Here is a 14,344-nt window from a genome sequence, read left to right as displayed (position 1 = left end):
ATGATCTAAATAACTATATAAAAGTTCAGGGCAGAAATTCATTCATTAGTTTAAAAATGTTCATGAGTATATCTACCTATTTTATAAATAAACTCATAAACTCATAAACTTATAAACTCATAAAATATGAAGGCATTCAGAGCTGATTGGACTTGCAAGATACTGCATCTATAATGACCATGTGAATAGAGCTGAAGAATCATTTTTTATTTTTCAAACTCATATTCTTTCATGATACAGTTACTGAAGGGACAAAGGGGTGGCTTAGCCTGTATCTAGACTCATCAGGTGACACTTGTTCCTCCTCTCTATACCAAAAGCACCCCTTATGCACATCTTAGCATCACATAGTTCTAAAATCCTGGACTGATCTGCCTTGTCCTCACATCTACTTCCTTGTCCCATAACATTCCTCCAGGAACTTTAGTTCTCTGCTTAGCACAGAGCCTAGCATGTAGTAGACACATTAAATGATTGTTGAATGAATGAAAGAAAGTAACTATCACTTCGATATGATAACATATATTGGTTAACATATATGGGACAAACATCATTTCAAGATGACAAAACAAACCAGACGTCATTTTCCACTCCTGATTTAGTGTCCAATTTATATTTCTAAATTGGAAATTGATATAAACAATTATATTTCTAAGAAAATATTTACAACTGAAGTTGGTAATTATGCCATCAAAGAATGTGAAGTGGCACTGCCATTTTTTGAAAGAAGTTCTTTGCAGGAATAGCTATCTTAAACGTTTTTGGGAGTAAGCAGTGTAGGAATTTTGGAGTTCCAGAACCAATGTAACTGAAATTAAATTTCAGTTTCTCCAACTTATTTCAAAACTGTTTGAAAAACGGTGTCGCAGACTTCTCCGTAAACCAACTGAACAATTTCTCCTCTGTAGCAATATAGGCAAAATGAAGAATTTATTTTCAAAGGCAGAATACAAAAACACAGGGTCAAATTGCAGCTGACCTGGATGAGTTAAGAGAATGCTGGAAATGAGTTGCTGAAATTTAGGTATTTCCATATATACATCTGAACCACCCTCCCACCCCAACCTCTGTCCCTAGTTACATCATATTGAAATAAAGCAGTTTTGGAGAAAAAACTCAACTGCAGTCGAAATATCTATAATATTTAAATATTAACCTAATTTGTACCCCTTTAACCTTTCCCCAGCAGTGCGGTTGAGCAAAATTTAGTCTCTGGCTAATATAAAAGCTTCCTAAAAATGTAAATAAATGCTACTAACTGAAAATATTTCTGTTTTTCTGTTTAAATTAAAATAATGAAATATAGGCCAAGAAAGGCAAAGACAAAATACTCTGTCCAGAACTTAATTTCTGGAATCTAGCTGTTTTTACACAGCAGTTTTAATTAACATAAACATTTTTTTTTAAATTGTAGAATACATACATTATATCTTCAAAAATAAAAACAGAATCACTACCCCACAAACTCATAAAGTTCCAAGAAAGAGAGCAAAACAGAAATATCCTCATTGTTAAAAATTTCTTTAACCAGAGAGCATTTTGCTATTTCCTTACCTCTCCTGCAGAAAAGACTGCAATGAGACCTAGGCAATTTATTTGCTTGCAGCTTGGTTATCATAAAACGCAAGGGGCGTCTCGCTTACTCATTTTTTGCTGTTTCTTCAAACCCAGCAGTTTGCATTCACCCGGCGTCATTCACTGGATTGAAAACCTGGATGAAACGCTGTCCACAAAGAGAGAGCCTAAAGCTAGGGACAGTATCGGGTGGCCGCCCCTCCCTTTCAGTGATGCTCCACTTCCTGTTAGATTAAAAGGCTGTTCCCAAGAAGCTCGGTTTTGTAGTTTCTAGCTCACTTCCAAAAGCCAGTCTTTCCCCCCATTTCTCCCTCAACGTAACAACTTTTAATCATTCAGGTGATGGACCACCTGACCTTACCCATACCCAAACAATTTCCCGGAAAGACATCGAAGAGGAGTTCCGGCGACCGGGGGGCCCAAGATTGGTCCGCAGGCTCGCCCCTCCGCGCTCCGCAAGCCCTCGTGTCCCACCAGAGAGTCAATTTTCCTTGAGCTTCCCTGAAAGGGGCAACGGGGTTCTCAGGAGAATCAGAGCCGCGGCTCCGGCCTCTGGGATGACCTGGAAGTAAAGGGGACGTGTACAAGCTCGAGTTTGGGGTTAACAGCGGATTGAGATGGTCGGGGAATCAGTCAATGCCTTAACCAAATCTCAATTTCAACACGGTCTCGTAGGCACTCCTTTCAAAAAGAACTCTTTTAAAATACATTTAACATTCTTTCGGAAGGTATTTGCCTCCTGCGTGACAGTACAGTAAGGTCAGGCGCTGTTTAGGGGCGCGGGGCTGGGTGGATTACTAGGATTTGGGTACCCATAGGGTTCACCCAGCAAAACCATCATCATTTGCGCTTCCTGCAGACTGGATTTTTAAGCACTGCTACCGAACAAATCGGGATTTGATGCTAATAGATAGGGCAATGGCGAAAGGGCAGGCGCAGGATGCCAGCGCATCCGAGAACCGCAGTGATAGGCAGTCGGAGTGGACGTGAGCGGGCTCTCCCCCTTCTGGCCAGCCCAATTCGTGGGTGGCCACCTCAGGATTGCTACCTCAGGATTTTCTTCCTGAGTACAGGTGGAGGGACTTCAGTCTTAGTCGGCCCTTTAGACCACCTACAGGATGCCACCTCTCTTTGGCTACTGTAAAACTCGCAACTCCGCCTTCGTCTTAAGCCCCGCCCCACCGCGCAAATCCCGCCCTCGGCCCCGCCTTCCCCCTTTCCCGTCCCAGGACGCGTTGCGCGGCCCGGGCCGGAAGTCGCCCGGTTCCCGGGTGTGTGTCTGAGTCTGTGTCTGGAAGCGGCGCGCGGCCCGGGACAGGCACTGGGGATTCACATCTGAAGCGTCACCTGTATCGCTACCATCTCCCACGGAGCCACTACTAGAGGGGAGTAGACCCGGCCCTTCGCCGGGCAGAGAAGATGTTGCCTCTGTCCATCAAGGACGATGAATACAAACCACCCAAGTTCAATCTGTTCCGCAAGATCTCAGGCTGGTTTAGGTGCGGGGAACTGTGTTTGCGGGAAGTGGGTGCCCGGCACAAGGGGAGAAGGCCCAAATCTAAAGATGGCCCGAGGTCCAGGGAGGGAGCGTCTGGGACATCCTCGTTCGTGTGAGGAAAAGAACGTGTGGACTGGGAGGGTCTTGAAAGGGGACCCAGCCTCCGTGTCTGGCACTGCTTTGACTTTCCCGGTTCTTCCCCACTTGTATCATGCCTAGGTCTATCCTGTCGGACAAGACGTCTCGGAACCTGTTTTTCTTCCTGTGCCTGAACCTCTCTTTCGCTTTTGTTGAACTACTCTACGGCATCTGGAGCAACTGGTAAACCAAAAGGGAAAAGGGTTGGGGCGGAAGCAGGGGGTGGGGGAGACGAAGCTCTGTTTGCTTAGTGCCACGTAGCACCTCACCCGGAGGCTCAGGTCTTGCCTTTGCCAGCACCTATGCTACTCAGTTGCTTTTTCATATCCACACCAGTCTGGCACGGTTACATTTCTTAAGAGCCGAGGCCATCACGTGCAGCAGTTAAGATTTTGGTCCCCGCCTCCTTCGCCAAGCACCCCCCACCCACGCCTCCTTCAAACCAGGGTGACAAGTCCCCTCCTCATTTTGACAGATGGAGAGAGTCTTTTGTTTTTGCACACCTTAGCTCTGCCCACTTTCTTGGAATTGGGAGAAATCCTTTTCTTCCCGTTCTGTGGGGTAGTGGTATTAGGAATTGACCATTAAAATTGTGGGAGAGAATACCTGAGATCTTATACTTAATTTGATACTGGGTCTTGAAACGAGGGAAAGGTTTATAAAGGGGATATCTGGAGAAACGTTTCATTCTCTTTACTTTTATGCTGAAACTCTCAAGGTTTTCTTCTGGTCTTGACTGTGCTAAAAGATCCCACATAGTTTTCTAAAAGGTTTTCATCTCTTGAGTTGGTGGTTTTTGGTGTCACCTTTGATTCTTTCTGTTTTTGTTTTTAACTGCTTTGGGAAGAGGTCTATCCAGTGTAACTCTGTGGAAATGCAGTAACGTTATCCAGGTGTTTGCAGTTGAATTCTTAAGGTCTAGTAAAATTGTTGAGCTAGGGAAAAGATCATCTCACTTCTGGGTGTATTGATTCCTCTTTAAATATCATACTTGTCTTATAATAGCCAACACTTCAAAATTTTATATAAAATTTCAGTTTTTTTCTTGGATTCCTTGAAATAGATCTTGGACCCCAAATTTAAGAACCTATGCCATCTATGCTTTATTTTCTATTAATAAACTAAGTCTCTGTCCTTTAAGGTCCATTTTCAGAGAGAGTTGTTGTTTTCGGTCTTTATTGAGATTGAACAATGACATTAGGTGATACCACCAGTTTTTGTGGCATGTATACTTTTATATGAAAAGGTAGACTTTTAAATTCAAATGTCAATTTAGTTTTATCAGAACTACTCAGCAGATTATGTCAGTTATTGGTTTAGTCACCACTCAAATGTAAAAGGCATATTGAAACAAAATCTCGGTGTATGTAATGACTGTTTTTAATCATTTGGGGATCAGATATATGTGTCCTTTAATATTAATACCCTTTGATATGTTGTAAATGTTAAAAGCATTATATTGTCTTAGTTTGTATTGAAATAATTGTACTTTATTATAAATATGTAATATTACATATAATATACAATGTAATAAATATGTTCTTTTACATATAAATATGCAATATTTATGTTTTACATTTTCCTCTTCCTAAGTTATGCCATATTGTGGCGTATGTGCTGACTATTGTCAAGGCTCTATCTTGGTTTGCCTGTCTACAGTTTTGCTATAGTTATGTTATATTACAGTACATTTCACTGTGGCCTTCCATTGCATAAATTACTAAGTGAGATGTCTTGTTCAAGTGATTAATAGTTGAAGTACCTAAACCACCTGTCTATGGAAGGTTAGGTATATAGTAATTCTTTTGATCTGTAGAGATCTGTTGAGGAAATCACTGAGACCATTGTTTTCTGAGCGATTAGTCAGTATTCATCAGGGTATAAAGAAAACATCAATGGTGCATGGCTTGTTCTGCCTTCACGTGGCTTGTTCTTTTGACTTTAGGCCTCTTCTCCAGTTTACTCCCTTTCTTTGTGTTATATCTTTGCAGTCTAGCTCTAAACTACTGTCTGTCATGCCTAGATTAATTAGAAGGTATGCATTACTATGATAACCTCCACACCCACAATTATTTATTTTTACCCCAATGCTAATTTTTATCAGTTGATTGGGAGTACAAATATGTTTCTGTTGAAGCCTTGGTGGACCTAGAAGTTGCTTGGGCCTTTTCATAACCTGACTTTTTGTCTTATTTAGACACCACAAATTTGGAGCCCCTTTGTAGACTGATTAGCAGTTTCTTTACATGACTGAATTATCTCTGTTCCTGAAGGTTTGATTAGATTTTAAGTTCCTTGAGTAAATTCCTTACCAAAACTTGTTTTCTGTTTTTGTCATAGTCATTTCTGTGTTCCTTTGTGTTCTGTAAAAGTAGTTTCAAGATGTTATGAGATGTCAAGAGTTTTTTCCATTATGGAATTAAAAGATAGATAAAACACACTTTCTCTTCATGAATAAAGGGTCATAGAAACATTTGACCTCATTGGAATGAATGTTAAATAGTTTTGGTTCTGATTCAGCACCTTCATTTTAAATAAGAACTTAATTTTAGTTGATTTGTATTTTTGATGATGAGACTGTGTCATCAGTGGAGAATAGCTAAGCTCTTTGTATATTTTTGCTTATTAAATATCTACTACTTTTTACCTTTCCACTAGAATGTAAATGTTATTAAAGTGGAATCTTTTCTATCTTATTCAGGCACCTTAGTACATGGCACATAATATGTTTAATACATGTTTGCTGAATGAAAGAACAAAGGAATAATGAATATATGGATTTAGTCCACCAATACTAACCCTGCTAACTACGCTGTTTGGGGCAGGGTTGCAGGGAAGGACATTAAGCCCCTTCTTTCTCTATTATTGGTAGCAAAATGGTAGGAATACCATATGTGATCTTTTCTTCTATGGTTCTTTTCTTTCTAGTATTTTATTTTCATTTGCTTATTTATTGTTGAGTAATCTTGAGATAGTATAGTATATATAACAATGTGGTTTTATACCATCTAGGATTAAATTCTTTCTTCAGTTTTAGGAAAACCCCAAATTAGTGATTGCCTGAGCAAAATAAAACTTTATTTCCAAAATGGCTATTACAGTTCTAGCCATCCCTAGCAGCAGAATATCCAGAATGGAGACAAAAAGAGATAAAAAGTATGTACAGTGTCTTTTAAGGAGGCTTGTTTGGACACCAGCACACAGCACTCTTTACCAGCATTTCAGTGGCTAAACCTTTAGCGCATTGTTCATGTCTAGTTGCAGATGCCATCTTTTTTCCAGTCAACCAGGTATTCTGAAAGTCCTGAATTTTTTTTACCAGTGATGAAATATGTAGGCTCAGAAAGTGGGAACTCTTCTACAGGTGGAATAGTATAAAAGGCCCAGGGAGTTTTCTACTTTGCAGGATAGTAGAAGAGCTTAGATGCATCAGTTACCCAAGTATTTTCTACTATACAGTGATTTTTTTTTCTCCTAGTATCTTAATAAAGTTTGCTTTTTTTTTTTTTTTCTGTTTTAATGCTCTTCTATTTTATGTTTACCTCACTGTTAGAATTTTTAATTTTCAATGATATTTTCTATCAGAACTGTTAACAACCATTTTACTCTTAGGCATAGAGGAAACTCAACTAACTCTAAAGATAAATGTCTTTGTATTAGCAAAGTAATTACTTGTTCAAGAAATGTTTTAGGCCCTACTAGTCACTGCTTTTGTCCTACTTCTGTATCATACGTCACAGCATATGTTTGTAAAGTAATTCCTTGGTAAAGAAAAATGCTTCTACTAGTAACGTTTTTTCTATGGCATTAAAGATTTTAAATATCTTGAATTTTTATCGGCTTTTCCCTTCTGAAAAGACATTACTTACCAGGTTACAGTGATGACTTCTTTTGCTTTTCTTTTTTTTTTTAACTTTAAAAACATAGATTCCTGTTCCATTTTGCTGAGAATTCTACCTTACAGGAAGGGGTTATATGGAAGGTAGTGGAGTTGTGGGTTTTTCACCATAACTCTCATTAGTTTAACAACTTACACAAATATCAGGATTCTAAGGATTTTCTATTTTCTTGCTAATTAATTGATAGTAAATAGTTTCCCCCTTTCCATCTCATGGAACTCAAGTTGATGATTCCCTGTGTTCAATTTCAAATTAATCTCTAACAGCCACTATAAATATGCTGTTAGCTTAGTTACCTATAGACCTTTACATTTTTTTATTACGGAAAATGTATGTAAAAGTAGAGCATTCAGTGGACCTCGTGTCTCCGTCACCCACCTTTAATGTTCATTAACATGTGGCCTATTTTGTTTCATCTGTTATATCGGTCACCATTGAATTGTTTTAATGCAGATACCAGCTACAGTATGATTTCTTCCATATAGATAACTACTTCAATTGGGTCTAAAAGATAAGAGTCCTCGTTTTTACTATAATCCAATGCTATGGCACCCCACTCCAGTACTCTTGCCTGGAAAATCCCATGGACGGAGGAGCCTGGTGGGCTGCAGTCCATGAGGTTGTGAAGAGTCGGACACGACTGAGCGACTTCACTTTCACTTTTCACTTTCATGCACTGGAGAAGGAAATGGCGACCCACTCCAGTGTTCTTGCCTGGAGAATCCCAGGGACAGGGGAGCCTGGTGGGCTGCTGTCTATGGGGTCACACAGAGTCGGACACAACTGAAGTGACTTAGCAAATGCTATTCTTGGACTTCCTGGTAGCTCAGCTGGTAAAGAATGTACCTGCCATGTAGAAGACCCCAGTTCAATTCCTGGGTTGGAAGATCCGCGGGAGAAGAGATAGGTTACCCACTCCGGTATTCTTGGACTTCCCTAGTGGCTCAGATGGTAAAGAATCCACCTGCATTGCAGGAGACCTGGATTCAATCCCTGGGTTGGGAAGATTCCCTGGAGACGGGAATGGCTACCTGCTCCAGTATTCTGGCCTGGAGAATTCCATGGACAGAGGAGCCTGGTGGATTACAGTCCATGGGTTCACAACGAGTCGGACACACTGAGCAACTTGCACTTCACTTCAATGCTATTCTTACCTATGAAAATATGTAATTTATTAATATCAAATGTCCAGTGAGTGAGTGTTCATATGTCCCTTATTGTCTCATACATTCTGTTTGAAGTTGGTTTTACAAATCAGAATTTAAACAAGATCTATGGTATTGATTAATATGTCTCTTAAGTCTCAGTTTATCGGTTCTTTCTTTCTTTGTCTTTTCCTTCAGTAGACCTTAGATAAAATCCCTTTCATAAGTTTCTTTGGCCAGATGTTCTGTTCACATTTGTTATATTTTCCTTTAGTGATCACGTTTCCATTTTTATATTCTAAGAAGTTTTCTTTATTAAAATACCTGTAGAACATGGTCACTTAAAGTATAAAAATACACTTTAATATTTAGTGTTTAAAGATCAGAGCCAAAAACAAGTATGCTGCTTTTAGCAACGGGTTTTTTTTTTTTTTAGCAACTGGTTTTTTAAATCAAGTTGCATTTTGTGTGTAAATCATATAGCCTTAAGAATTCTCTATGCTACCTTTGTTTTCTAAGGATTTTGTGCCAGGTAGTTTAAGTGATAATTCATAATCAGAATCATTTGCTGATTGAAGATAAGCAGTAAAATCGACATTCCCCATGAACACTGTTTTGATATATGATAGGTGAGCAGAGAACTAGAAGCAGACTATTTCACATGAGTTTGCCTACGTAGATGCAACTAAGTAATTTTCAAATCATGATGCGGGGTTCACGCTCTCATAATCACAATGCTTTTAAGAGAACATCATGTTCTGCCACCTCAAAAGAGGGAGTATTTTTTTTTTTTGGTAGAATCATTTTTTATGAAATGTTGGGAAAAAAACCATTTTAATGACAAATTTATTTAAAATTTAAATAAAATTAAAATATCATTTTGATGAGTATTAAAATTGCCACGCTACATTTAATTGTTAGAAAAGAATCTGATTCCTCTATCAGAGGAATCTAAAAGAATCTGTATTCCTCCTTTATACAAAAGAGGTTTATCATTTTTTTCCCACTATTGAGGCAGTCTTTGGTGTCTATTGACACCAAATACAAATAAATCTGTTATAAAAGAGGTGGCATATATTGATTTTCTAGGGCAGCTGTAACTAAAGTACCACAGGCTGGGTGACTTAAACAACAAAAATTTGTTGTCTTATGGTTCTGGAGCCTAAAAGTCAAGAGATTAAAGTACTGTCAGGATTAGTTCCTTCTGAGGTCTAAGGTTGGTTGCTTTGCTGGCAGTCTTTTGTGTTCCTTGGCTTGTTGAAGCATCACCTGATCTCTGCCTTATCTTGACTTGGCGGTCTCCCTGTGTACACGTCTGTCTTCAGAGATCCCTTTTTATAAGGAGAGCAGACACTGGATTTGGGCCCACCTGACTGACTTAATCTCTACAAATTATGTCTGCAGTGACCCTATTTCCAAATAAAGTCACATTCTGAGTTACTGGAGATGTAAGACTTCAACTTAGAAATTGGGGGAGAAAGCCTCTTGATGAAAGTGAAAGTGGAGAGTGAAAAAGTTGGCTTAAAGCTCAACATTCAGAAAACGAAGATCATGGCATCTGGTCCCATCACTTCATGGGAAATAGGTGGGGAAACAGTGGAAACAGTGGCTGACTTTATTTTTGGGGCTCCAGAATCACTGCAGATGGTGACTGCAGCCATGAAATTAAAAGACGTTTACTCCTTGGAAGAAAAGTTATGACCAACCTAGATAGCATGTTAAAAAGCAGAGACATTACTTTGCCGACTAAGGTCTGTCTAGTCAAGGCTATGGTTTTTCCTGTGGTCATGTATGGATATGAGAGTTGGACTGTGAAGAAAGCTGAGCACTGAAGAATTGATGCTTTTAACTGTGGTGTTGGAGAAGACACGTGAGAGTCCCTTGGACTGCAAGGAGATCCAACCAGTCCATTCTAAAGGAGATCAGCCCTGGGATTTCTTTGGAAGGAATGATGCTAAAGCTGAAACTCCAGTACTTTGGCCACCTCATGCGAAGAGTTGACTCATTGAAAAAGACTCTGATGCTGGGAGGGATTGGGGGCAGGAGGAGAAGGGGACGGCAGAGGATGAGATGGCTGGATGGCATCACTGACTTGATGGACATGAGTCTGAGTGAACTCCAGGAGTTGGTGATGGATAGGGAGGCCTGGTGTGCTGTGATTCATGGGGTCACAAAGAGTCGGACACGACTGAGTAACTGAACTGAACTGATAGTTCAACCCATAACAAGATTTTAGTAACTATATATGTAGATCAATAAATCAGTGAATTTTAAAGTTTATATTTATTTAGCATAAATACCTTGCCGCCTTCTATAACTAATTTACAGTTACTTAGAATAAAAGTCATATATACAATAAAACCCTCCAATTAAGAAATAAAAACATTTAAAACTATATACTGAGAGTAAAAATAAACCTGTTAAATATGTGAAATGAAGTCACTCAGTCGTGTCTGACTCTTTGCGACCCCATGGATTGTAGCCCACCAGGCTCTTCCCATGGGATTTTCCAGGCAAGAGTACTGAAGTGGATTGCCATTCCTTCTCCAGAGGAACTTCCCCACCCAGGGATCGAACCTGGGTCTCCGCATTGTAGGCAGACAGTTTACCGTCTGAGCCACCAGGGAAGTTAAATATGTAGACTACTGTTATTACTGAAATTGACTTTTGGATTTAGTTATAAAATCTCATGAAATCAAGGCAGAGTGGGTAAAAATTCTCATTGTCAACTGTATTGTTTTATCAGAATGGAGAGTTTTTTGAAACCAAATTTTAAAAATAACTTACTGTATCATATCAGAACAAAGAAAACAAAATCATAAACAATCTTTATTGGTTTTATAACACATTACAAAGATTTTCTTCAAATTGGTCTTCGTACCTCAAAATTTAAATTATTATTTTAGTGTTAAGGGTCAAGTGTGTAGTGATCTGTTCAAGGAAAAATCTTAAAATAACTATAAATCTTAGAGGCTTACTTGATTGGCAAGAACCTTACTTTGTCCCCCTCAGTTATTGATTTTCTCATTCAGCCTTTTCATTTGTTCACTCATTCTTGTTCTGCTTTGAGTTGGGATTCAGGTAAGTGTAGACAGTACTTAAAACTATTTTATGCATCTCTGTATATTTGAATAAAATATACAAGGTTCATGATAAAATTTAAGACATTTTTCAAAATGATTTTTGAGAAACTTGTAAATTTTTGTTCTTTTCTGTGTGGGTGAGTGATATGCTTTACCTCAGTTTCTAAGTTTATAATTATCCTAAATTATAATGAAATTTAAAAACTGCTTTTTCTACTTCAGTGAAGAAGGTTTTTGACTTTTAGTTTGTAGCAGTTACAACTGAAGAAAGCTCTGACATATATCCAAATATTAAGAGCTATGGATCATGCTGGGAATACTAGATATTAATACTAATATTAATACTAGGTATTAGTAATAATGCAGTAATTTATTGATAATAATAGAAATAATGGGAATATCGATGTGGGTTTATGTGACAAGCACTGTGATATGTTGCATAACTATAATTCAGTTATAACAATTATGACACTTTTTACTGTTACCTGTTTAAATAGTGCTAAATAAGTAGTTAAGCAAGTTGACAGTCACAGAACTAGTAAATGGTAGACCTGGAATTTGAACCCAGATACTCTGACTTCAAAAGTAGTGCTCTTAACCATTCTGATACTTCTTATTTTTAAGGATTGAACTGCTGATGTGCTTGCTTTCAGAATGTTTCTGTTGACCTATCTTAAAGTTCTCTGATGATGCTCAGCTCTTTCCAGTCTGTGGTTAAGCCAGTTGGAAGAATTCTTCATCTCTGACACCTTATTTTTTGTTAAATTTTTTTTTTTGGTACTTCCCATTTTGCTGAAATTTCTTACTGATTCATGCATTTTTTTCCCCCACCTTTGGCACACCACTCCAGTACTCTTGCCTGGAGAATCCCATGGAGGGAGGAGCCTGGTGGGCTACAGTCCATGGGGTCGCAAAGAGTCGGACACGACTGAGCGACTTCACTTTTCCCATAGATCCTTTCTTACTTATAGTTTTGATAGTTCCTGTATCTGGGTCAATATTGTTATCTGGTTCTGTTAACTGCATTATCTCTTTACGAGTAATTTTTCATCCTGTTATTTGTGTTTCTTGAGATTTTTGATCAAAGGCTGGACGTTACGAGTAAAGAGCAGTAGACGCTGAGGTAATAGTATTTATTACTAGGAATAGGTATGTGTCCTCTGTCAGTCTGTTAGTTGGTTAGGCCTTTCACTTCCAGTATTCTTGTATGCGTGTGTCACAGAAGCTCTCTCTTTGTGCTCATGGTGCCCTTCACCTGCCAAGCTCTAGATGGTTATCTCTTGTTACTCTGTGTGAGGTTTGTGGTGAGGGCAGAGGGGCATTCATTATCTTGACAAAGCCTCAGTCTTAGGCAGGCCTTTTGAGCCTGGGCCTTGAGGGTGTGCTTTTCATTTGATGGTTTTTGTTTTTACATTTTTACTCTTCCCTTCATGACAGTGAAAGTCTGTCACATATATGAGGATAGTCTTGGGTGAAAGTGAGTTTCTTGCTAGCAGAACATCTGCTTTGTGTTGGTACAGAATCCTCTGCCCGAAAGAGTTTCCTGCTCTACCCTCCTCTTTCAGTGTCTTTCTTAAAAGCATGTATAATATATATCTTTAACATCACAGATAATATATCACTTCATGTATCTTATAAGAACTTTATAATAATAAACTTCCATTTCATTCTATCTTTTGTGCTTTAACTGTCATACATTTCACTTTTATGTAAACCCCACAATATAGTGTTCTTTTCACTTTATACCTGAGGTTAATAAATAAACCTTTCCTCTTGACAGCAGATAGTAAATATTTTAGGCCTTAAGGGTCATAAAATCTCTGTCACAGTTTCTCGATTCTACTGTTATAGCACAGAAATAGCCATAGACAATATATAAACAAATGAGCATAACTGTGCTTTAGCAAATCTTTATTTACAAAAATAGATGGTGGTCCAGATTTAGCCTGTGGCCTATAGCTTGCTGACCTTGCCTTAGACTGTCAGATATCTTTTTAAAAAATAGCTTTATTGAGATACAATTTAAATACCTTAAAATTCTCCCATTTATGTTGTACTGGTGAATGGCTTTTAATGTATTTATAGAGTTGTAAAATCATCACAACAATCCATTTTGGAGCACTTTTATTATTCCAGAAGGAAACTTTAAAGCCCTAGCTATCACCCTCCAATTCCCCTTGTCCCCTGATACGTCCCAGTTCTAGGTGATCACTAATCTACTTTCTGTCTCTATGTATTTGCCTGTTTTGAACATTTTATATAAATGGAATAATTTGTGTATGATCCTTTGTGATGGTTTATTTCACTTACCATATGGCTTCCAGGGTCATCCATGTTCTGCGTGTATCAGTATTTCATTTATTTTTATTGCCAAATAATATTTCAGCAGTATGAAAGAATTGCAGTTTCTCCACCAACACTTGTAGTTATTGGACTTATTTTTCTTAATTTATTTACTTTTAATTGAAGGATAATTACAATATTGTGTTGATTTCTGCCATCCGTCCACATGAATCAGCCATAGGTATACAAGGACTTTTTTATTCTGGTCATCATAGTGGACGTGAAGTTGTTACTTATCATCATTTTGATTTGCATTTAATGATGTTGAGTAACTTTTCAAGTGCTGATGGCCATTTGTATATCTTCTTTGGAGAAATGTCTATTCAGATCCTTTATTTTTTTAAAATGGATATTTTCTGTCTTTGAAGAGTTTTAAGAATTCTTCATATATTCTGGATACAAGCCTTTTGTCAGATATATGATTGGCAGATATTTGTCATTTCACTTTCTTGATATTGTCCTTTGAAGCATGAAAGTTTTAAAATTTCAATGATGTTCAGTCTGTGTTCCTCTTTTTTTCTTTTATTGCTTATGCTTCTGATGTCATATTTAAGAAACCGTTGCCGAACCTGAGGTTGTGAATGCTTTAGCTCAGAATTCCCCAACCACTGGACTTGTTCTGGGCCATGGACTGTTAGAAACGAGGCTCAGAGCAGGAGATGA

At 38.2% G+C, this 14,344-nt stretch overlaps 1 protein-coding gene across 1 annotated transcript in view; it reads left to right on the top strand.

Annotated features, from left to right (window-relative positions):
* Positions 1-2,944: 2,944 nt before the first annotated feature.
* Positions 2,945-14,344, top strand: part of SLC30A7 (solute carrier family 30 member 7) — a 92,638-nt gene continuing 81,238 nt past the window's right edge. Inside the window, exons 1-2 of the mRNA XM_052637549.1 lie at positions 2,945-3,074; positions 3,293-3,394. Of these exons, the coding sequence (XP_052493509.1) occupies positions 2,995-3,074; positions 3,293-3,394 (182 nt within the window). The 5' untranslated portion in view covers positions 2,945-2,994. The remainder of the gene's footprint in view (positions 3,075-3,292; positions 3,395-14,344) is intronic.

This window comes from Budorcas taxicolor, chromosome 3 (assembly GCF_023091745.1).
Source record: "Budorcas taxicolor isolate Tak-1 chromosome 3, Takin1.1, whole genome shotgun sequence".
NCBI classification, from domain to species: domain Eukaryota; kingdom Metazoa; phylum Chordata; class Mammalia; order Artiodactyla; family Bovidae; genus Budorcas; species Budorcas taxicolor.
Note: the sequence above shows the minus strand (reverse complement) of the source record. Positions and strands in the feature narration are given on the sequence as shown.